Consider the following 25,740-nt stretch of genomic DNA (forward strand, 5'->3'; position numbering starts at 1 on the left):
TTGAGCTAAAACAGCTGGGCAGGAATGGCCTTTGAAAGTACACATTACTCTGACTTCAGAAAAAGTTAGGTAAAAATGATCACACTCTGTGAAACCTTGGAAAAAGTCCATGGAAACTGATGGATTTCTGGGTGGACAAGCTCATCTGATTCTTTTCCTGCATGACCAGGTTCACATAATATCATGATCATTTTCACATAATATGGTTATGCATATTTGTATCAGCTCAGCATCTAGCCCCCTGTATTTTGGGCAAATATTTGTGAGCAATTCATGGAATTATTCATAAAATAAACAACTTAATTGCATTCACTAATAGAGATATTTTTATGTGGTTTCACAAGAATCACACTGCCATTTATCAAGAATTAATATTTCATTAAAATATGTGGTTATTATTAGCTCAGTGAGCACATTGTTATAATTTAATTATGTCTATGCTGCTTTTAAATTAATCAATTGTCATTAATTATTCCTTGCCTTAGTTCCCTCAAACAGCACATTCAAACATTCAGATGAGTCATTCAAATCCACTCATTTGATTATAACCATATTTCAATTGAAAACTATTTTATTTTACTCCAGTAAAATATTCTATTTTCTTGCGTAACACGTTACAATTAATGGCCTGGTGGGCTGCGCATTCTGTATGTTGGAATGATTCATCTTAGTTTCACTTGTGCAATATTTTAAGAGAGTTAAATGACATGTAAGACACCTACTCTGTCCATTTAGCATTTATGTGTCACTTGTTTTTTCACAGAAGTACTCCGTGTTACACTCTGGAATCCCTCCTAGCCTACAAGGTCTCAATATTAACTGCATTTCTATGCTGACAAGAGAAGAAAAGAGCTTTCTTAATGGAAGAAAATTTGATAAATTAAGTTCAAGGCTGATATTGCTCTCCTATATAAACAAAATAATGGGCGTGAACTTAAGAGGTATGCTTGTAAATGGCTGTATGAAGAATCAACATGGGATAAAAAAAGATCTGGCTCTCAATCTGTCAATTGCACAGAGGTGCCTGGCAGCATTCTTTCCTATAGAACAATTCAACTGCATTTCAGAACTTTTTAAATAACTCTCTTGACCACCAGCAAGTAGAGCTGTAAATCTGTTTTCAAAGGAGAAACAAGTACATACATGAAACCCAAACCCAACAGATTGTTTAATTTAGCTATATTCCTACCACTTCAGTTAAATTCTTATGAACACTGATCTGACTTATTTCTAAATAAATGACTACTCTGGAGGCATTGGCATCCAAATTACATGCATTGTATACAGAAATTCAAAAGAAAAACTGATGGGCATAGTATACAGGAATTATAAACAGGTATCTTTGCAGTCCCTCGATGCTATCCATGTGGCCTATGGATAAACCAGTGCTCTCATAGATGCAGACTGTTAACTCTACTAATTTTCTCTCTCTACTGGATGGAAAGATACTAAAAGTAAACACATTTTCTACTCCTACTATCCATGGGAATAACAGATGGTCTACTGTGGTATTACATGAGGTAGGAGGGAGAAAAGGTCCCCAGATTATCTTTCTGTTAGGAATCAATCCACAGAGGAAAGAGAGAAAAAAAAAAGAGAGAAAAATAGAAGGGGGAAAAATAGAGAAAAAGAAAGCACAAAGAAAAAAGAGAGGGGAGAGGAGAGAGGAGAGGGAATGAATTCTTAAATATCTTTGGCACCACTCACCTTTTGTTTTTTCATCTAGATGATTTTATAACTACTATAATTATCAGTACTAACATTACTGACACCTAAATTGACAAGTATTATCAGGTTCCTCATCCTTAAAAATACCTGTCTGATTAAAAATAATCTGTGCTTGTATGAATTTAGATACCTTCAGACTCCATTTAAAAGCCTTCACCTTCAAGTTTTGTAAGGACTTTACTTCTAAGTATAGTACCTTAGCAAGATGCTCTCCCATTCCATTAGGGACCTCCCGTTCCTTTTCATTATCAGTTTTATTACCCAGCAAAAGCACAGGTACATTCTCCCCTGTTCCCTCCTGCAGATTGAAGAATAAATATCAAATGAAGCATTTTCCTTTAAAAAAAAATGCAGACCAAGAGCATAAGAAGAGACAAATGTCACAGTGCAAGAAAAAATTTAAGACATCACATAGTAGCGTGGTGCTTTACATACAAACATATCAGGAATTAGATTCAGATAAAAGGCACAAATAAGACAGACTGCTAGAGATTGCACCAATTTTGCATTTTTTAAAACAGGCCATCATAGAAGCCTATCAGTCTCTATAGTAAAATGAGATAGAGAAAACTATCATGTTACACAGGCTTTGACATTGTTAATAGCCACTGCTTTTCTAATTACATGGATGGGAAACTAATGACAACTGGGTACAGCTACCCCAAATAAATTACAGAAAATAGTACAGAGGTACACAGAATAGGCACAAAAATACCTGGAATAGGCACAAATTAAAACTCAAAATGAAAATTATTAGAATTACCACAACAAATACATTCATATAGTGGTCCAAATGCCACAGCAGGAAATGGACTTGGCTGTGTGTCTTCAACTTAGCACCAATTTGTATAAAACAAAATTAGTCAGTAAAGGTGAGTGAACTAGTACAACTAGGAAAAAAAAAACACTAAGATTTTGACCATAAACTTTAATTTTTCTTAATCAAAAATGGGAGTGCTCCTCTAGCTTTTATCATACTGAACCATAACAGCCATTGATTTGTTAAGATCAGATATTAACAAAGGCTAGCTCTTACAAAATGCATGCTACTACTCTTACCTCAGTAGAGCTCCTCAAATGGGGATTAACTATGCCCATTAGGAAAGATTTGAAAAATTAAGTCCTTAACTTGCAAAAGCACCTACTGGCTTTTAAAGAAAACAGTACATTATACTAGAACACAGGTCTAAATGATCTTGGCAGGCCAATTTGTTCCCTGTTTTTTCAGAAGCAACACTTTACAATGATAGTCACATTTTGTTCTCTCTAGCAACACAGTCCTTAATGGCAGCAGCCTAGGTTTTATTTTTATTTTCCTTTGGCCCTAAGCAAATTCAGCTGCTCACATTCTCCATATGTTTTCTGTGAGCCACAGAAATATACCGAGAGAAAAGAAAGAAAATTAACAGAAGCCACTCTGGCATATGGGCTATGATTTTTACTAATGCAGTTGAAAGGATGATCCCCAGGAAACTGAACTGTCTACTAAGAACCAGTTTTATAGTACTGAATGTAGATACTATATAAACTATGGGTTTATATAGTAACTATAAAGTTTGTAAACTATAAGTTTATAGTTTGTTTATTAAACTGTTAGTGATCAGACCATCATCATTGAAGCAAAGCACCTCCTAGTGTTAGTGATGTGCATCATCAGCTAAATAACCTTTATGAAAAAGTAAAGGAGTCCGTTTTGGACTTTCCCCAGCCCTCATTTTAAGTCCTTAAAATCTTGGAACTGTGATTATTGTTATATATACAGAGTTTCTAAAACAGCTTTATTGGCAATTGTACAGACCAAAATCACTAACAAAAATGTAATTGTTACAGTGCAAGAAACAGACTTCTCTGTGCTTTGCCCTGCTAATCTTCCCTGTCTGAAAGAAGGAAGAGAATAGTGACACCAAAGTTTAGAATTAATGTTATGTCACGTTACCTCAATGCTTATCAGCCACTGCTTGACAGCTGTGAATGTGTCTTTTGCTGTAATATCATACATTACAATGACACCATCAGCTTTTCTGAAAAACTGCTTGGTAATACTTCGGTACCTGCAAGTATGAATCTGTTTATACATCTCTTCAGCAGAAGTAGCAATGTGACAATGTTAGTAAAATTGTACGGTAATTCACCCCCACCCACCACAAAAGGGGGATGTTGCCATACAGTTTCTTCTAATCATTTAGTCTTAATATGGGTTAAAATGACATCAATTTTGTTTACATATTAATTCTAAAATTCCTTAAACTTGAGAAGCAAGGAGCTGTGATACCATTCTTCACTGAAGATACTATTTGAAAGGTGACGCATATCATGAACTATAGTAAGCAATACTATCTTCCTGACTCAATCAGCCCCCTTTTCACATTCAGCAGAAGATTTACAGAGGCTACTACTACCAGAAATGACTGCAACAGCAAATAAGTTCTTTGCAAAAAATATTTCGGAGAGAAGGAGCTTGGAAAAGTACCCTCTGCCTTCTTTAATCAATTCTGGGTTAGTCTGGATAATCAGCTACACATCTTAACTTTCCTTACCCTCTTTCATTTTAAGCATGGAGAAGAAATTTCTCTATCACAAAGTGTTCTGCCTTAAAGTAGACAGATTTCTGTTTGTTTGTTTTCCCACATTTTCCGTAGGAAACTCAAAACGTTATCATCATCCTTGCTTTTAGTAATAGAAAACCACAGAATGCATGAGGAGATACCACTGAAAATTTACAAAACCTTGGAGATCTTGAACCAGAAAGGGATTACTTGAGTGAGAAAAAAATATATATATATATATTATTTATTTAAACTATCTAGGCAATTTCTGCTATAGAAATAATTCCAGATACATTTTAAATTCAGCCTTCCTCCTGAAGAAGTCGTACCATACTACACTTTCAAGAGCTATAGTAAGAATTTCTTTTACAGACTGACCGTGTTTGAATGGATAACTCAGCACCAAATTAGCACATTATTGTTGCCAGGGAAGGATCTAAACTGTGAATTCACTGGCTTTGTTAGGAATAATTTCTATATTTGATCCTTTCATGAAAAGCAGAATTATGTCCATGCTTACTGATCTTTAAACAGATGTTTCAAGGAAGCAAAACATTCTGTTTCTCACCGTTCCTGGCCAGCAGTGTCCCAGAGTTGTAGTGCTACCTGGGTATTATCTACTGTGATGGTTTTCACACTGTAATCCACACCTGTGACAGAAATACACAATAAGTTGTCTCTTTAAATATTCAGTATGACCTTTGAGAACACATTCCAGGAAATAGCAACAATTCCAGAAAGGTAACAACATAAATATCACATTAAAACTTACGTCCATGAACTACAACTAACAGGCAAGAGCTTTTATTTGCTGGAATTTCTTCAGTAATAAAATACTGAATGTTAGCAGAGTAATTTAATTTTATAAAAACTATAAGGTAACTTTCCAAATCAGGGTACATGAGTCAAAGGTTCCCCTGATAGTCCAAAGCAGTCTGAGCTATTTTATTTCAACTCCAGTCTGAGCTGGAATTCATGCTTTATAACTTCAGTAGTCTGAAATTTCATCATTTAGTCTGCATCTAGCCATGTAGACATCTTTTACAGTTAGTGGAAAAACACAAGGTACCACACTGAGGGGACAGTGGAACTTAAGCTAAATGCTGAAGATAGATGGACTGAATATGAAGAGAGGAGGTTCTCCGCAGAATAGAGAAGGAGATGAACTTACTAAGTTAGGTTTTGTCCCCTAATTTTAATGTGGATAAATGGATGTGAGATAAAAATATCTGAAGTTTTAATGAATCTTCTACCAGTTCCTCCATCATCTGATGATCTAAGTACCGTCTCGATATTTATAACAATAACTATAATCTTAATCAGTCACTGCCTCCTCCTAATGACAATGTGCACTCTATTGTATCCCACCGTACTGTATCACAGAATCATAGAATAATTCAGGTTGAAAAGGACCACACTAGGTTCAACAATTTCTTTGTGTTCATCTTCCATATCCATGGGATTCTTTACCACTGCCATTAATGAAGAAGCATCCAAGCCTGAGTTTGTTCAGTGCGTAATCAAGAAATATGGATGGAGGATATATTCATTGCTTGTATCCCAAGGGAAGAAATTTGAACTATTCTGTAGAAATGTCATAAAAACAAAAACGAACAAACAACAACAACAACAACAAACTTCTATCCAGGTGGTTTGCTTTTTAACTGTATTTTCAAAGCCAGATAACAATCTACAGCTGTGAAACTGCTTGACGTGAAAACTAAATCAAAGCTATACTTGCTTGTCATTGCATTTGCATGATCACTGTATGGCAAGCCAAAAGATGAAAATGTCAGGTACATCCCTATGCTTTTTCTCTGAAAGGTCCAGGCAAGTGCACACGGTGTAAGACCTCAGAGTCTAGGAAAGCATATCAGTATTACCCTTTTGGGTGATATTCTGTAGTGTCAAAATGAGTTAAAATCCCCATACTAACATCTTAGATCTTCACTGACAGTAATGTGAACTTAGACATTTAACATACCAATAGAAATTTAAACTCAGATGCCTTTATCTGCCCCATAAGTCAAGGGAACTACAGGAACTGGTCACCTGAATTTTCTTAGCTTGTCACAAATGCAAGATAAATACATTAATTTAAATATATTTTATTGCTAAAAAGTTTCATTTTCTATATCCTGCAGGATAAGTAAGGCATAAATACAGGCTAAATATAATGAACCGCTCATTTACAGTAAGTCAGCTGCATTGCAAAACCCACTAGTTTTTGTACTTTGATTCTGTGTTGGACTTTTGAAAGTTTGTTTTAAAACTTCAGGCAATACAAGTACAACGTAAGCATTTAGCTTTGAAAATATTGGTCTACTATATGTCTTTGGGGCTTTGTATAATGCTAAATCTTTAAGGATAATTCAGATATTTTACTTTCACTTTAAAAGAAAGTCATATTATTTGGATTGATAGAGATGGGATATGGAGGTGGGATAGTACAGTACACCGCAGTCCACAGGACAGGATATCAGTTTCAAAACAATGACATCTACAATGAAATTCTAGCTTCGCTGAAGTCAATAGGATTATCCTACAAAGGCAGGCTGAGAGAGTTGGGGCTGTTTGGCCTGGAGAAGAGAAGGCTCCAGGGAGACCTTAAAATGGCCTTGCAGTGCCTAAAAGTACGCCTACAGGAAAGCAGGAGAGGTACTCTTTGTCAGCAGGTGTAGTGATAGGAGGAGGAGTAATAGCTTTAAACTAAAAGAAGGTAGGTTTAGATTAGATATAAGGAAGAAATTCTTTTACTGTGAGGGTGGTGAGGCACTGGAACAGGTTGCCAAGAGAAGTTGTGGATGCCCCATCCCTGGAAGTGTTTAAGGCCAGGTTAGATAGGGCTTTAAGCAACCTGATTTAGTGGGAGGTGTCCTTGCCCACAGCCAGGGGGTTGGAACTAGATGATCTTTAACAGTAATATAATACTTTTATAACTATTTATTTCACATATTTATTATTTTTATTATTTATAGTATTTATAGTATTTATTTATTATTTTACTCTAATAACAGTAATAATGTTTCTTAGACTTACCTATAGTGGCAGCTGTGCCTGGGAAAAAACGATCTTCACAAAATCGCCTTAAGAATGAAGTCTTTCCGACGCTTGAATTGCCGACAAAAATTATCTTGAATAAGCGGTCAGGGACAGATTTTATTCCCTCCTCCTTCAAATAAGAGCAAAAATTAGTCTTCAACTGCTCTTACTATAAATACTGTTGTCTCCAGTTTGCCTTGTTTTAAAGGCTAACTGGGATGGGAAAAGAAGAGATTTTTATCCTGTCATGTTCTCTGTAACTTATAAAGCAATATTCTGTTTCCTAAAATAACTCAGGGTTTTGGTTGTTTGCTATGCATTATTCCAGATCACTTGAAGCACAGTGATTTGGACCGAGATCTGGGGGTATAGTGAATATATACCTTGACATGAAACTGCATTGAAAAATGCATGAAATCACATTGGCTCAACATTAGCCAAAACAAAATAATTTATGTTTGCCCCTGCAAATCAAAACCCATAAACTTCACAGAACTCTGCTCAGTAGTTTCATCCTATACCAATGACACAGAGGAAACAGCATATCTTCACCTACATAAAAGAAGCAAAGTCATAATTTCTGCATGTGTCATCTACCACCAGACTCTTCTCCCTGCTCTATTATGGAGCCAAGAGCTTCTGCAGAATTACTGTACTTCTACATCTGTTTAAAATTACAGGTGGGGCATGGGGGGAAAGAGATAGACAGGAAGATAACTAGGCCCAGTTAAACAGGTTGTTAACATTCAGCTATGTTTCTGTCATTTAGTTTTTTAAGCAGGAGGAAAAACAATTTGTTCTACCTATCCATGTGCTGCTTACTGCAGGCTAAGCTAAGTGAATCCAGTGACTAGTTGTTCTCTGGCAAGTAGGTCATTACTCTCAAGTCCATTCTTTTTGTACATAGATCAGGAGTTGCTTAAAAAAGAACTGTAACACCAACTGGTTTGCAGGGAGTGCCCTAGCTGGCCTCTTGCCCTAATGTGCGCAAAGATGGGAGGGAGATAATGAGTATGTTCTTAATGCTGCTAAAGAGGAGAAAGGCCTTGGGTGCTTCTGGGTTTTGGCTTGATTGGGAGAAAAGGGGAAAGGAGAGGTCTGCCAGGTATTTGACAGGTAGAATCCCTGAGTCTGCTGATTTGAAGAACACATCAGAACTGGATTCCTTGCCTGACAGTCCTTTCAAACAAGACAATTGAAAGCCTTGCATTGCAAATTTTTTCTACAAATATACTGAAGCCTTACAAAAAAGAAGCAGAAGCAATACATGGAAAAAAAAAAAAAGAGCTGCTGTCCTCCTTTATATGAAAAAATTAATTCACTGCTGTAAATTTTGGGAAATTTATACAGAGATTCTTTATCCACTTCTTTTATATTAAAATGCCAAACTCCACTGCAACTGTAGGCTGCTGGTAATACACTATATAAATGTGCTATTTAAAGCACATTTTCAGCTCTGCTGAAAAACATTCATAGCTTGTAAGTCTTTGTGCTCTGGGAGATAGAACAAGTTAACATACAACCATCAGCTTAGCACCCTTTTCACGGTACTTCTGAGAACAATAACTAAATAAATGTACTATATGACCTGAAATAACTTGTCTGTTGTATGGTCACTTGTGTGGTCATACACTCCTCAGTAGCATTAAGATTCAAAGACCTGAACACTGCGTACAAAGAGATGAGATAGATTATAGTCTACTTCAACAAAGTGCTGATGGGAAAATGGAAGAGCAATAGAATGTAAATTTTCTTCAGATTACAATGCAGTCTGAAAACAGCTTCCCTAGCTGTGTCTTCAAGTGGCCTTCATATAAAGTGTAGCCAGGTCAAGCAACATACCTGGCTTTGTGCAATTTAATACGATTGTGGAAGACAGTACATATAAACACAGTGGTTCATATTCCATATTGAAAGAGCAGAGGGAGAGGAATTGCATCTCAGAGAGAGGCTTTGGACAGAAGGTCTTATTTTAATTTCCATCACGATTCTTCCACATTTCTGCTTATGCTAACTGTAGCTTCTTTTTCACAGTCTTCCATTAGAAACATGCTCTACCTGACTGTTATCTCCCAAAATAAAAGAGCTGTTGCTGCAAGTTCTTAGACATTTTCAGAAACCACTTTCCATAGGATAGAATTGGACTTGTTCATTTTTGAAAGAAGAAAAAAAGTTTACATTGGTTCTATTCTCCCTTAAGATGCAGTAGATCATAAAGGAATATAAGCTAAGTGAATGTGAATGTTTGGTGAATAGGAAGTTTAATGCCAGCAGCTAGGAGCCTGAGTTCAGTATAGTAAAGAATGAGATCATGGAATGCAATAATACAAAGCCATGTAGACTACAAGAACAGATGGCGATGAATTGAAAAATAAAGGTCGTCTCAGGTCCTTCCTCTTCCTAGTGCAAAACAGAGAAGAACTGGACTTCATATCTGAGCGAACTACATACAAAATAATTTTATGGAATCATTTCACCACCACTGCACAAGTATTTCTATATCCTACAGGACTTTAAACTGCAGATCCTCCTGAACAGCAAGACATGAGGGGAGAGAAGGACTGGATGCAGAAGGAAGGAGCCAGTCTAGTTTAAATATGTCCCCGAGACTCACACCTCATAAGTCATGATGCAGCAAGTGGGGATTTACCTTTCTGAAGTTTTCTTGAGCTCCAGATGAAAATTATACACAGAGCTAACCTGAAAAAAGTAATACTGCTCCTCCCAGCCCACTCACTCTGTCAGGAGAGGAAATCAGTGTGCTAGCACTGGATGTAGAAAGATCACTTCTGATGTCTAAATCCCACTGTCAAAGAGTAGTGGGTCCCAAGAGCCATCATTTAGGAAATGCAAACCTGTACAAAAATTAATTAGACTAAAAGTTGTGACATGCAGACACACAGCCTGCAAACTGCTCCAAGCAATGGAATGTTGTCAATTGAATAGTTGCTGGCAGCCTTTCCTCTTCCACTGTATCTGGAGACAAGCAATGTTTCAGGATTGATTCTTTCAGCCTTGTCAGCAGGACAAGAGGACCATGCACATATTTCAGTGCCATACAGAAAAAGAGTTTATCAGAAAGGAATACCCTGATGTGTTTTTCTTTTAACTATCTTTTTTTAAAAGAGCAGCCAAAAAAAAAACCCCACAATCAAATTAAGTATTGGTGTAATGTGTTGACATTTCATAGAAACAAAGCTATAATGCCCAGTTCTAAGCGATCTTTGGAAATAGCCTTCCTGTTTACCCTCACATTGCTTCTTTAGAAACTGAAATTAAATGTTTTCAACAACCAGGCAGGAGACATTTTCTGGTTTCTTATTTTCTCTCCCCCCCTACTTGTTCTCATCCATTTGTGGGATTTTTATTTTATTTTTTAAATAAAGAAACAAGATCTGAGGGAAGGCCCATTTCATACCCATGCTTTCAAAAGGCATGACTGCTAAAACAGAGCAAAATGACAGGTTTGTTCTAGCTGGACTTGATGATCTACCTGGCTTTTGCTATACCAAAGTCCCATGATCCCATACTTTGAAAATGCAATACAAAATAAATCATAAAGCAAGCAAAAAGTATGCGTTGCATTAATCATTTCAAAGGTTGGAGCCCTGTTCTGTGCCCTATTTTATTATTATTATTATTAAAATGTACCACTTAGAAGTTATTATGCAACCATGGCATAATTCTATCATAGTTTTTGAGATACACTTGCTTTTTCTAAAAGAACTATATAATTATGACCAAACATACCTATTTTTCCTATGCCTTAATCTTTTTAATATGTGCTTCAAGAATCTAACAATGAGTAATACTTAACAATGATACTAAACTTAGATCACAAGCACAGCTAGCTCTGAAGCAATAGGAGTGCAACAGGGTTTTAGAATACAAAGAAAAGTACCTTCAAGCATATTGTTTTACAGATTGTTACAGATTGTACAGATTGGCAAATTCATTGTTAACATGCACATAAAATCTAGAGTTGGAAAAAATCTGGATTTCAATTTGCCAATTAAAAGTCTTCTCAAATAATAAATAAAAAGTAAGGATATTTATCTCATCATTTCTCTGGTAATGTAACAGCTACCAAAGCTGACTGAAAATTATCAGATTATACGAAACACCACTTTTTGACCAAAAAAAAAAAAAAAAGAGCAACTTCTCTATTTAAATGTCTAAAAGACAGTTGCTTCATTTTTGGACAACTGCTACCCTTCGGTGGATTTCTTCTGTCATTAATTAGAAGGCTTAACTTCACTTTTCCTAAACAGTCCTTCATAATTTGTTTTCTAATACTCAACAAATCTGTCCAGAAATATGTTACTAGTTTGCTGGCTTTTGCTTTTACAGGCATAAAAAGATATTGCCTACAGTTACCATTTCTTTAGGCCAAGGTTCCCTTCTTTGCACATTCAAAATTAATCCTCAGTACATTTCCATCTCCCTGTTCATGCAATGGCCTAATCTTTTGGACTTTACTTACAAAGAGAAAACTAAACAATTTTAGATTCTAGGAGTAATATGTTATGGTAACCCCTTCAACACCATTTCATTTCATGTTTTCCAAGGTCCTTTGCTCCCTTACATTTGAAAGTGCTTCCTTCCCTGCTGGCTGCCCTCTAGAAGATGGTGGTGAGTGTTCCATTGATGGTTCTGTGTTTTTCTTATCTAATTCCATCTCAAAAGAAGTACTCTCATCTTCTGTCTGTTTGCTCAGCTGCTTATCAAACGACTTATCAAGAAGCTGGGGTAAGTGATCTTCCTCAATTGATATTATTCTTTGGAGATGGGATGCTTTAGACATTCCTCCAGTGGCTCCAGCATCAGGCTCAACAGAGGGAAATCCATTCAATCCAGCAGAATTCATTCTTTTTGATGAGTTATTGAAAACATCATCTTCAAATGAATAGCTAGACAGAGAGAAAAAGTAAGTATATTACAAAAAATATACCGGGCCTAGATTCCTATTGTTTTTTTCCTAGTATAACTGAATTTAATTTCCCATGTTGTTACTACTCGCAGCAGGCATACTTATTTCAGTCTAGCATCTACTGAAAAGTCAGTTCATCACACAAAGTGCATGTATATAGTGTGCTTAATAAGTACAAGTATCACGGGGAAAGCTAATAACTTCCAGGGGAAACCTGAACCAGAATAAGAAACATAAGTTTAGCCTCATTTCTAACCTCATGGAATAGCTACAGTAAATTTCTCTATTGCGATTTCCTCATTCACACACACAAACATCTGCCTATTCTGGAAAAATAAAACAACCACTCAGTCCAGACACTTTCTACGTGTGATTTAATTCTCTCTTTGCAGGTAGGAGGGAGCTGGGTTTGTTTAAAAGGGAGGAGAAAAAAAAAGGCTAAGTGGGGATTTTACAAAAGCAGAAGGGTAGCGAAAAAGAGTCTTCTCAGGTATGTGCAATGACTACAGAAGCAAGCTGCAGTAAGCAGAATGCTGATCGGATAAGGGGAATGACATTTCCTCATGAGACTGGTGCAGCAAGGGAACAAGTTCCCCAAAAGGCTTCTGGAACTCCATGCAGATGTTCAAAACTCAACTGGATAAGGTCCTAGGCAACCTCATCTAGTTCTGGAGTTATTCCTGCTTTGAGAGGGAGGTTGGACTACAGACATCCAAAGGTCCCTCCCCATCTAAATTTTTACATGATTTTTGGGCCATGATTGCTTTTGCCAATCACACTCCACTTCTTAGTACTGAACTTACAAAAGTTAATTTCTGCATCCTGTTTCTCCCTATGTTTCATGACCTTGGGCTTGTGAGGATATTGTCTTAGCTGCTATTTCCAAGTGACACAGCAGTCTTCTTTTTAGCTCCTTTTGCCTCAAAAGAAATATGATAGTATTTCACTGAGATCACCCTCGTGTTCCTCTTGATTTCAAGTTCGCAGTCACACAGATGAGAGCTGATTCCCCATTTTTCACTAGTTCAACTTCCCATACTTTACAACTGGACTACTTACTGGTCGCTTACAATGAGAAGGGAGGAAGCATACACTTTCAAGGACCTCCTAAGGACATTGTACCACATCAGCACTGAGTAATGGGTATGCTTCTGTGCTTCCCATCACCCACAACTGCAGAAGTCTCTTGCCTTTGGAGACTGGACACTTGTTTTAGATGAAAAATTGTCTCTTTATTTCCAAATTTCTTAGAGAGCACATCAATCTTAAAATAAGACACTTTAAAAATACATGCTTTGAAAAGTCCAAATGCTTAGTAATATCGGAAGGAAATAATACTGGAAAAAATTATCCTACACCATTATATAAGCCTAATATACTTAAATAAGAATTAGGGAATAAATGAAAAAGTTCTTACCTATTAGGCAGCACATTGCCTTCTATGTATTTCCCAATGACAGACCCTGTTCTTTGCTTCCAGCTGGCTTTTCGAGCACTTGTTTTGCATTGCTGCACAAATATAGAATACTTTTACTAATTTACTCCTGCTCATTATGGTTAGCTGTCTTCATTACTTATGCTGAAATAATGCAATGAATATGACAGAAAAAATGTAGAAAAAACATCCTAGAGGCATAAATGCTTTAAAATTCTGACTGATAGATAATCAGAACATGGAAATGCCAGACCCTGCAAGAATTAATCATCTCTGCAAACAAAGTGAACCACAATAAAGCTGCAAAATGACATGAAAAATATCAGTAGATCTATGGCAATTTACCCTAGCACATTCTTGTAGGGATAAGAACACAAATAACTGTAAACTAAGTGGTCTTAGTCTCCTGAAGCCACGGTACTTCTGGAACTTCTTAGGGGATCATTCTCTGCTGCTGGATGACAAGCTAATATGATCTGCTCTTTTCCAATACTGACAGATATTCAGGTACCGATTCAAGTACTCAGATGTTGTACTGTTCTGTGAATGCTTCAGATCAGCTACTCTTGACTGAATATTTACCTCAATGTAATTGTTCCATTTTTAGTTTATTTCATCCTCTCATGATTGCAACCCTAGCTTCTTATAAAATAGGTTCATCTTCCTTAAGATAGCTCCACCTTTATAATTCCAAAAATGTAGCTCTTAAAAATTGTTCAGTACATTTAAAAATTATATGCTCACATAAGAGAGAACACAATATAAATTAAGAATGGAGCAAAAAAAGGAGTAGCACAAGTCTATCTCCTTCACAGCCTTTTGATACCCATATTTCAAGGCTGTTTTTATATGTATTTGTTCAACACTGGGATTGAAAATAATAGTATTTACCTGTAAAAATATGTCACGTTCATCTTTGAGATGTTTGTTCCTCTCCCTGCAAAGAAGGAACACAAAAACTGAGGCCAAGTATATAAAACTTCTGGATTTTCTACTCAACATCAACAGACAGACTGAACAGCTGACTGTGTAAAAAGCAAGAAAAATGCACTTTAATTTGGCATATCTCCACCCTTAATCATGCTCTATTTATATTCGTACCACAGTCAGCTCCCTGTCTGGGCTACTGAGTCTTCGGTGGGGCTATACCAATCAAAGCCAGCTGGCATCTGGCCCTCATTCTGTACTGTATCAAAACAAATGCTTTAATACATCAAAATCAGTTCTAGTCAATATGCTTTTACTTACTCTCAATTAGAATATTTAAAGCTTTTCACAGTATACATGACTTCTTAATGAGGAGAGGGTGTAATGAACACCACCTCTGTTCATCTGGTGAGATCTCTGAAGGTCAGTTACATCCCTCTGAAAGTTATAGTTGTGTCTGCCTGGGATGAAACTTTCTCCACAGCAGGCCATATAGTGCTGAGCTTTGCACTTGTAGCCAGAACAGCACTGGTAGTGCACCTATATTTTGTCTACTGCTGAACTATGCTGGCACAGCATGAAGGCTGCCTCTCCAACTCCTCCCAACGCACAAAAGCCAGTAGACTCAGGATGGGCAAGAGGTGGAGAGGGGACATAGCCAGGACAGCTGGCCTAAACTGACAAAAGGTATATTTTGTATGACGTCATGTTTAGTAATAAAAGCTGGAGAAGGGGAAGCAGAATCTGGGGTTCTAGTTATGAAAGTGCTTGTCTTCCCGAGCAACTGCTGTGCATATTGAGGCCCTGCTTCTCAAAACATGGATGAATATCACTTGCTGACGGGAAGTAGAGAAAAATTTTCGTCTCTTGCTTCTGCATGGCCTTCACTTTCTCTTTTTCTGTCATTAAACTACTCTTATCTCAATCCATGGGCTTTTCTTTTGTTCATCATATTTTCTCTCCATGTTCTTCTAAGAGGGGGAGTGAGAGAGCGGTTTGGTGGAGCTTAGCTGCCCATAAGCTTTTTAATCATCACACAGCCATGGAAAAGTCCTTCTAGAAGAACATCCAGCTTCATTCATTATGCAGAAGACATGAAAACATCAAGAAATGTAGACTCCAGGCATTCAGCCAGCTCTGATGAAATCTGACAATACACCTGCTCAGTACATCACTCTTTGTCTCCATCTATTGCTGTCCTGGCCAGAGAAGAGACTGAGGTGCCATTGCAGCCTTGGTGAACTGATAGAATGTTTCTGTCTATTGCCCCTTTACTAGTAACAGGCAACACCATCCCACATGGAGCAGCCTACAGGAAACAGGCTGCAAATTCCTCAAACTTTACCATGGGAGCATTTTAGGTAAATTTTAAATCAGAGCTCCTGAACTAAACGTAGTGAATGAAGGCCTACAGGCAAGTACAATCTATAGACAGTGAACAAACAAAACTAAAATTGCTGCTTATTAAAAAAAGGGTTACAATTGTCTGAACACAACTCCAAACTTTGAAGTCTTTCAATACACAAATGTTACAGAGAAAATTAGCTGGCTATATTTTCATGTAATTTTACAGATAAACATATTTGGGTAAGAGTCTTCATTTTGGCAGTATTTCCATCACTTTAGAAATAACAGAAATTTTTATCAAGCTTCAAGTCTCCAGTGGCCAGGCTCCTGCCACAAAGCCAGCTTAGAACAGTTCATAGTCTTGTTTTGTTTTACATTTTACTTATGGAAGGAGCTTGTCCCAGTTACCAAATTGCCAAAACAAAGAACATCTCTCACATTTACTGTCTTCTACTGCCCTAAGAATAGGGTTTAAAAGCTAGATTGCCTTTTGTACCCATCTTACTACCTTTTGTTTCATTATCTTATGGTGAGATGACCTTGGCTGGTTGCCGGCTGCCCACCTAGGCAGTATCTCACGCTCCTTCCTCAACAGGACAGGAGGAGGACAGAATACGATGGAAAAGCTCATTGGTAGAGATAAAGGCAGGCAGAGCACTTACCAATTACTGTCACAGGCAAAAGAGACTCAACTTTGGGAAAACTAATCAAATTTATTGCCACTTAAAAATAGAGTAGGATGGTAAGAAATGAAGAAAAAAATAAAAACACAGTCCCACACTCCCCCTTCTTTTCAGGTTGAAACTCACACCTCCATTCATGACTCTTCTACTTCTTCCCAAGCACTGCACAGGGAATGATAGCAGGATAATGTGGTCAATCTACACCAGTTCCTCTCTGCTGCTCCTTCCTCCTCACACTTTTCCCTTGCAAGGTGGGGTCCTTCTCACAGGCTAGTCCTTCACAAACTCCTCCACTGTGGGTCCTGTTTATGGGCTATGGTCCTTCAAGAAAAGATTGCTCCAGCATGGGTTCTCCATCAGCTGCAGCTCCTGCTGGAAAATCTGCTCCTGCATGGGGCTCCTCTCCATTAGTCACTGATTCTGCAAGCAGCCTGCTCCTGTATAGGCTCTACATGGACTGTAGGGGAATCTCTGTTCTGAGGCCTAGAGCACCTCCTCCCCCTCTTTCTTCACTGACATTTTGTCTGCAGGATTGTTTCTCACACATCTTTTTTCTCATTCCTCTCTCTACTGCTGCACTTTATTAAATATGCTTTCCAAGGGGTACCATCAGCTTGGCTACTGGGCTCAGCTGTGTCCTGCAGTAGGTCCACTAGAACTGGCTAAAAACAGCTGTGTCCATCAAAGGGAAGGCCCTGGCCTATTCTTACAGAGGCCACTCTGTAGATCCCATTGAGACACATAAACTGAATACATAACCTACTATCATTTCATCCCTTAATGTACGTCTTTAGAATGATGTAAGAAGTTCTTGAAAGTAAGGTTTGCATTACCTTAAGAAATCCAGCTGTTTCAGAAGTCCTGACTTCTCTCTCTCTAAGGTTTCTGTCACACGGTATACTTCCCTGTAATGTAAAGAAATATGGAAAATTTTTCTAACCATGGTAGCAAAATGGCTAAAAACACCTATTGCTTCCCTCGAGGAGTATCCACATTTCAGACTTCAGCTTCTCCAAACCTGTAGACTTTTTTCTGTATGACTGGTTACTAATTTAAGAAAAGAAGTTTATTTAGCATAAGGCACACAGAATCACAGCTGCTTAAGTTAGCAAAGGTAGAAGTAGGGGTTCTTTTTAAAAAAGATAGAGGGTTTATAATTTCTTCATCCAAGGACCTTAATATATGTTGATACTGACACATCATTCAGAGAAGACATACAGCTGAAATCCTTATTCATGGCCACTGAAGACCATGCAACGTTTTACATTTTATCCAAAATTAGAGTTTATCTTCCTGCTGGGACCACAGGTCATGCTCACATCTCCAATCCCTAAAAGTTATTTTCAGTTCTTGACTTAAATAGTTGTACAACCTTAAACATTGAATGCAGAGTATCAGATATTTGTACTATATTTACACCATTTGCTTTAACTTCATGCAGCGGTGTCTGGCCTTAAATGTGTTCTGCTGTTCTGTGAAGTTCTTCCTGTGTGCAGTCTGAATATTACACCTGCTTCAACAACTCAGGTCTTACCAGACTGATACATATGTTTAAAACAACACTGCGGGTACAGTTGAGTAGGGCTGAGATCTGGTTCCATAAACTACTACTGAGTCCAAAGTACTTTGCAAATGTTGTAGTAGTATTCAGCAGTCTGACCACTGGGCTGATTTTCTCTGTAGTTTTAAAACCAGATCATATCATAGTCTTTGCTCTGGATCTGAAAATAGAGGCCTCAAAAAGGAAACAAACCGCCTTGAGGAGGAATATTTCTACTGCCAAATCACACATCAAATATGCAAACCTAAAAATAGGCTTCTAAAAACAGTGCCAGTTTTTAAACAATCATTTATCAACAATGTTCATCATTTATACCTTCAAGAAAAAATAAATTAGTGATAACTAACTAGAGTTTGGCACGATGCTTAATAGAAAAAGAATATGACATTTGAAATGTGCCAAATAGCCACAACTCTGAGTTACATACTTGACTGATGAAATTTATTTCTTCTAGCAAGATATGCACACCACTGTACGTCATCCATATGCTCTCCACTGGCAACAAGAGAGTTTTACAGATCCCTGATCATTTTTGAAAAAACATTTTCTATTAGAAGGCCTCCAATGAACCCTTCTGCAAATTATAACTTCAATGTAATGTATATTTCCCTTTCTGCAGAAGGCTGGAACAAGACAGGTTGATCTGTCACTTAAAGGCCATTTTCACCCTTCAAAATATTAATCATAAGTATTTCTTCTTGAAAAATATTTTTACATTCAGCATCTGAGATCCAAAACATTTCAACAGAACGATGGTTCTGGATCACCACAAAGCCTTGTGTGAGCTTTAATTTAGCAGCATAAGCTGCCTTTTATCTTGCTGGCCAAGCTCCTTGGTCAAAAATGATGTACTAGACTTGCTTTTGATGGACAGAAGAAGTACGTCCTAGTTGTCTCATAGTCACAATATGTTTGGAGAAGTGAACTTCAGATGGATAGAGCTTTGAGGAGTATGGATTAATGTGCCACAACTAATTTTAATTTCACTGGTATTTCAAAACTAAAACATACTTTTAAAACTAGTTTAGGTGATTTTTTTTATTATTCTAAGCAACCTCAAAAAATGGGGGAATGAGGAGAACATTCACATTTTGAAGAAGCAGCAAAAGATTCTGCAGAAGTCAGCATGCTACAACAAAAAACATGCTGAGTTACATGGGGAGATGTGACTAGAACTGGCTTTGTTGATGGTTTCTGCTTATAACACAAGTTCAAATCACAACACTGAGCACCCTGAGAAAGAAACTCACCGGCATGCCAAGCAAAAGCACTAGAACCACAGCAGTTGATGACTTACATTTCCTTTTCCTCGTGTAGCCTTGATGCTTCCTCCTGAAGAACCTGTAACTGTTGTTGAGCCAAGTGCAGATCATGAGAAGTTCTCACTAGGTCATCCAGCAGCTCCTGGTTAGTCAGCTTCAGCTTGGTGTTCTCTACTTTGGTTTCTTGTTTGCCACTGAGAAGTTCTGTACATTGTTGCTCCAACTGGGGTGGAAGAAAAGAGAAGAGAAAGTATTATAACTAACTGAGGCACTTTGGCTTTTCAATTCAAGTCTTAGAAGTTAGCTGAATAGGGAAGCTATTTCTGCCAAAACCATCATGTGAATGTAGTACATATGGTGCTCTCCATAGAGACATAGTTATGCCATACTAAAACAAAACCTTTCTACTCTATCCTTGAACTTCATCCATTTCAAAAATGCACCAGATCAAACTGCAAAATGGTGTAATTAGCTGCTTATCAGAGCTGCAAATCCCTCCCCACCCCCTATTTATTTTAGGTGCAAATGAACAATGAAGCATTTATACAGTATTATACAGTTGGGGGTTGTTTTGTTCTTTATGCCTTTCTTAACAATCCTATCATTTGATTTGCATTTCTGAATGCTTCTGAATGCTGATGTGTTCTTATGGACCTCTCACTCAGATTTCCAAGATTGAACTCCCATCAGCACAGAATTCATCATTTTAAGTGAGAAGCAAAGTAACTCTCCTGCACTTTCCTTGGCTCCCACCTACCTTCTTTACCTAATACAAGTCTCATTACCCTGGATGCTATGCTGGACATGCTCTGTCTCCAGTGCTTCCTTCTGTGTCACATTTGGGAACACTGATGAGAATACCTTGTGCTGTGTCTAAGTTACGCAGTATGGGAGCAAGCTGACAATTCAGGATCATGGTAGCCAGCAAAAAGGCCTAGGGAAAGGAACCTTGGCCTCCAGAAGACCAGTCGATATGGAATCAGATCAGTATTTCAGTCATGTCAGGCAGATGACCCTCAAAGGGAGCCTCCCTCTGGCTAAGTCAGCAGAAACAACACTGAATTCATCTGTAAGTTTCCTTTCACACTTTTGATAATCATTTCCACCACAGGAATAATTTAAATATATTGGGAGATTAAAAAAAAAAAAAGAGAGATTTATTAATGTAGTTTGAAAAAAAAAAAAAAGTATATTCCCAAGAGGTTCTTTCATATAATCAGGTGTGGCAATTTTAATTAAACCATGCTACCATTACCAAGAATAGATTTAATTGTCAAAGTATATTTCCATGCAAGAGGAGGAGGTGAAAGTGACACAGTGCTTTCTGTATTAGGCAAACATTAGACAGGCAGAAGCTAACCTAGCACACATTGATATCTAGATGAATGAAGAGTAATATCAGAAAATGGTGGGGTTATAGTATTACAAAAGCAGATCTGAGGAAGGATGAGAGTCCATCTCAGAGGTGATTATTAGGAATTAGAAAAATACATGTAAAAAACACTGTCTATAACACTGAGTTAAGCATTCAGAGTAGGCAACTATAACAGAAAATAATCAAATACTGATCATACAATAAGAAGCAGAGAATTCCATTTGTACAACATAGACTCCCTTCCATAAAAATGTAATTTTTATAGTAATAGGAAGATCCTGTCCTTCCAAAGCACTTTTGCTGAGACTTAAGCAAATTCATAAGGGTGCAGAGGATATTATAAATAATAGAAAATACAAATAAAATTTACAAACTGTAATACTATCAATAACAATACAATATATAGAAAAAAAGAAACCATAAAATTAGATTAATAATAATAAAGAAAATAACGCAGAATTGTTTTGTTTTCCAAGATATATAAGGTATATATAAGATAAAACTTTTTGATGTTTCATCCAGTGTTATGTGATCAGACCAGGCTTAAAACTGAGTGTAAACATTTGAAGAGTTTCTGTGTTTTTATACCAATTAAGAACACAAACATATTAGACAACCACAGGAAAAGGCTTTTACAGAGCTGCTGGTTGATAATTGAGCTTTAAACATTTAAAAGAAAAAAAAAAAAAAAGGAGAATATTAAAATCATTACAAAATTACAATAAATATTTTCTTATAGCTTTTCAGTTAGCTTCAGACTGAAAATGCCTGATCTGTCCCCACATACATCTTCAAAGGACAGGTTATTCTGCTCTAGTGCTGCAATGTGGCAAATGTTTAAATGTTTGCTCATTTAAATTCCAGTGCTACCTCCTTTTCCCTTTTCTAATTTACTGCCCTTGAAGGGGTTGAAGGGACTTTACAGCAAGTTTACACATGAAGAAATAGTCTGCTTTCCCCAAGCAGGCCATGCACTTTAAGAAATAAAACACAGCATGCTTTTAATAGGGGAACTTGACAAGCTGTTGTCATACAAGAGAACTAATGACAAGAGCAGTGGGCTTGATTTTATTTTCTTAAACACATCCACAAGCAGGCATGCCAGTGGCATTCAAGAAGATGCACTCCTGTAACTATTAGAGAGAGGTGTATCAGGCCCATTTGTTTAGAAGAGAGCATTTCAAGTTTGTAGTGCTGAATCCTCCCAAACAAGCAAAGAAACAGCTGGTACAAGCTTTGAGTAAAGATACAAGCTATAAGAGCCTGTTTCTGAGCTGTCTGGGCATTAGCACATTGCAGGCAGAAGAATTATGTTACATTTCATAAAACTAACCTAGTACCTGAGGAGAATACCTGGATCATTTTTTTTTCCATTTTATTATATAAAAGGAAAACTGCTCTACATATATAGGGTAACATTTTCCTAAGCATACACATAGAAATCTAGCAGCCATAACTCCATTTTTTAAATGCACTCAGGTAGCTACACTCATGACATAAAAGCAACAGAAGGTTACAGTTAGACAGAACCACATCACACCAACTTATATTTTTGGTACCTAAAATGGCACCTAAAGAAAAATCATATTAATAAATTTTAAAAAAAATCATCTTAAAAAAAAAAAAGATAAGATAAAAATTGAGGATATCTGTTAATACCCTTTTCTGGTTTTGAACCAATTGTTCCAGTTCTTGTTCTTTCGACAGGAGCTTGCACTCCAGCTCTTGGCTGTAGGACTGAAACCTCTCTGTGTCCTGCAAAATTCAAAGAGGAAACAAATTAATAGAACAGCACAATTTCATCAGCAGGAAGAAACATAAGGAATCAGCTGTGAAAATAACAGAAAAGCTTTTAGCAGTGAACATGACTAGCTACTGATATAACTCAATTTACGGATGGTATCATACATAAAACTAGACTCTGAGCTTCTGCAAACTGGTGGTGTTCAACAACTTTAATGTCTGCAGTTACTAGAGCAAGCACTGACGGCACATGAATCGGCCTCAAGCCACTACAAAGTGGAAGCAGAACTCTTCTGTCTTGGACACTCAGAGCATATATCCATGAGACTTAGGAGCTTAGCCAACCTAAACCAATGAAGTTACAATATAGCTTCCCGTCTCCAACAACACTTCTTCCTCTCCCACAGTAACATTCATGCTCATTCCTTACAACAGTGAGCTGTTTCAGAGAGCTAACCAAACAGGAGATTTAAAAACATACAAACAAACAAAAGTGAGTAGCTTTCTGTATTTTTGGTTTCCTGAACCAGACAACTGCTGATACAGGAGAGTGATGAAGGGATGAGAATAGAACCAACAGATACAGAACCAAGATGGACCTATTTAAATTGTTATGGAGCCATACTGTAGGTCAAATACAAGGTATCAGGACTGATACAGGAGATAAAGGCTATTGCTGCACAGCAACACAGGTTGAAGTAAAAGAAACATTAACTGCTACCTTTAAAATCTATCACTAACAATTTCTTTTGCCAATATTCCACTGATATAAGCAAGTGATCTGGGACTCAAGCTCTGCAACATATTTAGCAATTATATGAATCTGTCAACTGTTCTGCTATTTAATCATCTTGCAATCACTGTCAATTCCAAGTGCCAATCAAGATTACTCCTTCAGACACTTCTTAGCTGAGACAAATCATCAGGCCACCCCTGAGTAAAATGGGGTCCCAGGCAGTTCATATTAGCTCAGAATCTATCCTATTCCTCTACAGCATGCTTCTACCCCCTAAACTCCTCAGGAAGATGCCTCCAAATAAAAATTCCCACAAGAAGACAGTAAGCACAAGAGTGGTTCCAACATGCTGCTTTATTTTGCCCTTTAGCAGTACATATAAAAGGGTAATCAAATGCATGTAACTGGCTTCTTATGTGGAAGAATATATACCCAAGTGAAAAAGACAGACTAACAGATCTTGATACAGATTTCAGTCAGCAGGGTACTAAGTATCTTAAATAGCTACAATTTGTGCTTATTTGTTATCCTAACAATTTCTTTAAACGTATTCTTCAAGAGATATTCTATATTCAAGCCATAATTCCCTTTTTATATGGCATCAATGCATCTCTCCTGGCAGTACAGTCTTTGTGAGACTTTGCATTAGAGAAATAACTTAACAATCAGATCTCCCCACATTAGTCATGTCAAAAAACAATACTTCTTGAGTATCATACTGATATCAAGTCAGAAGAACATATAGTTCTCTCCCTTATAGAATAATAGAACCAAATTTGAAATATTTCACTATGTTTAGTTAGATATAAGGTAGACTAGAAACTTTATATGTCTAATGCTACCTTACTCTCTCTAAAGAATCAATCTTATCTGTAAGACCATACAGAATTGTATCCCAAGACAGGGGAAAGCGGGGCAAGATAACCTAGGCCTGAAAGATGTGCCTATAAAAAATAGGTGAGGAACTCATGGTGTGCACGAGTCTTTTGATGTGTAAATCACTTAGTTTAGTATGCATGTCTAAGCTGGAACAACAAGATAAGAAAGAACAAGATGGCCTGAGCATATGCAACAACTAGGTTCAAGCAGCAAACATAGTGAGGAAGACTACCGACAACCACCAAAGATCACCAGTGCAAACAAATGTGCATGTCTCAGGAACATTTACATATTTTAACAAATTATGGGAAATAGTATGAATATGTTGATTATTTCTCTGACATCTAATTAATATGCACGTTCTAACTGTATATAACCCTTGTAGCTTGGACGATTCGGCATGCACACAAGATGGAGCGATCTCCTGTGTGCCCAGTGCCACAATCAAAGAATGCCTGCTTTCTAAAACTCCAAACTGAGTATTAGAGAGTTTCTTTGACCGACTTTTACAGTATCAGGACAACCACTAGTGTGAAAGCTGACTAAGCCACTAGCGTGAACATTGACTAAACTGTAAATAGCTTCAGTGGGAAGCTTTAATGGAACAGCTTGAAATAAATGGCTTTGGCTCAAAAATACAACTAATTAGGAGATCCAACGATCATTGCTTACAGAAAGAGTCATATTTTTTTTTTTGGTTGGGTTTTTTTTTTTGGGTGGGGTTGGAGGGTTGTTGGTTTTTATGTTTTAGAATTTTCAACACAACTTCAGTTATGGGGTGTTAATAGGGTATAAACCAATTCTTCCACCAGCAGGCAAAGTTGCAAATACTTGTTATTCTTCAATTGATATGCAAACTTTATATAAAGGTTTCATCTCATCCACCACTGAAAACTGCTCTCAACGTGGAATGTAAAAACTGAAGTTTATGAATCATGTTCTTGCCTTTGAGGCAAATAAAGACTTAGAAGACTTAGAAGATCCTTTAGACAACTGATTAAGACACCTTTAGCTAAAAAAAAAGAAAAAAAAAAACACTTTATACATTTGGACCACAAAAGGATTTCTTTAGATATCATATCTGATTGAGAATTGAGGTGATCTTTGATGAATATCCACTAGTTTGGGCAACATTTTGAGTACCATAGGTTATATGAAAACATATATTGTTTTCATTGATACAAGTGCTTTCAAAAAAACAAAAAGGCATGAAACACTGGCTTACGATTGGTTGTCCCAGAGCTGCTGTGGAATCTTCATCGTTGGCATACTCGAAACTCAACTAGACAAGGCCCTGAGCAACCTGATCTAGTGTGAAAGAGCAGCTGAGGTGCCCACCCAAATGATTCTTAGGTGACTGTTTCCTGCAGCGTATTGGGACTTCTTGTTAGTTTCCTTGTTCGGGGGGGGAGGGTGGGGGGTGGGGGGAGAGAGACGGGGAAGAAAAATCAAAAGAACAGATTATTAAAAGCAATAGGTGAGATTTAAAGTAGACTTTTCAGAAGAAAAGGGAATTCGATGTTAAGTGTTCTGGAGGAATTATGGC

General features: G+C 37.2%; 1 protein-coding gene across 10 annotated transcripts in view; it reads right to left on the reverse strand.

The window, feature by feature from the left end:
- The window catches only part of CRACR2A (calcium release activated channel regulator 2A), an 80,506-nt gene that overhangs the window by 15,162 nt on the left and 39,604 nt on the right, over positions 1–25,740 (reverse strand). For 9 of the 10 annotated variants that reach the window (XM_080577217.1, XM_080577214.1, XM_080577218.1 and 6 more), the window contains 10 exons: positions 22,496–22,591; positions 19,497–19,684; positions 17,472–17,543; positions 14,573–14,618; positions 13,664–13,755; positions 11,902–12,226; positions 7,314–7,446; positions 4,843–4,924; positions 3,665–3,779; positions 1,925–2,026 (listed from right to left, as the gene is read on the reverse strand). In XM_080577217.1, coding sequence (XP_080433343.1) covers positions 1,925–2,026; positions 3,665–3,779; positions 4,843–4,924; positions 7,314–7,446; positions 11,902–12,226; positions 13,664–13,755; positions 14,573–14,618; positions 17,472–17,543; positions 19,497–19,684; positions 22,496–22,591 — 1,251 coding nt within the window. The remainder of the gene's footprint in view (positions 1–1,924; positions 2,027–3,664; positions 3,780–4,842; positions 4,925–7,313; positions 7,447–11,901; positions 12,227–13,663; positions 13,756–14,572; positions 14,619–17,471; positions 17,544–19,496; positions 19,685–22,495; positions 22,592–25,740) is intronic. The other variant, XM_080577210.1, reaches the window with a different exon arrangement.

The sequence above is a fragment of the Anser brachyrhynchus genome (genome assembly GCF_964034855.1).
Source record: "Anser brachyrhynchus genome assembly, chromosome: 1".
In the NCBI taxonomy this organism is placed as follows: Eukaryota; Metazoa; Chordata; class Aves; order Anseriformes; family Anatidae; genus Anser; species Anser brachyrhynchus.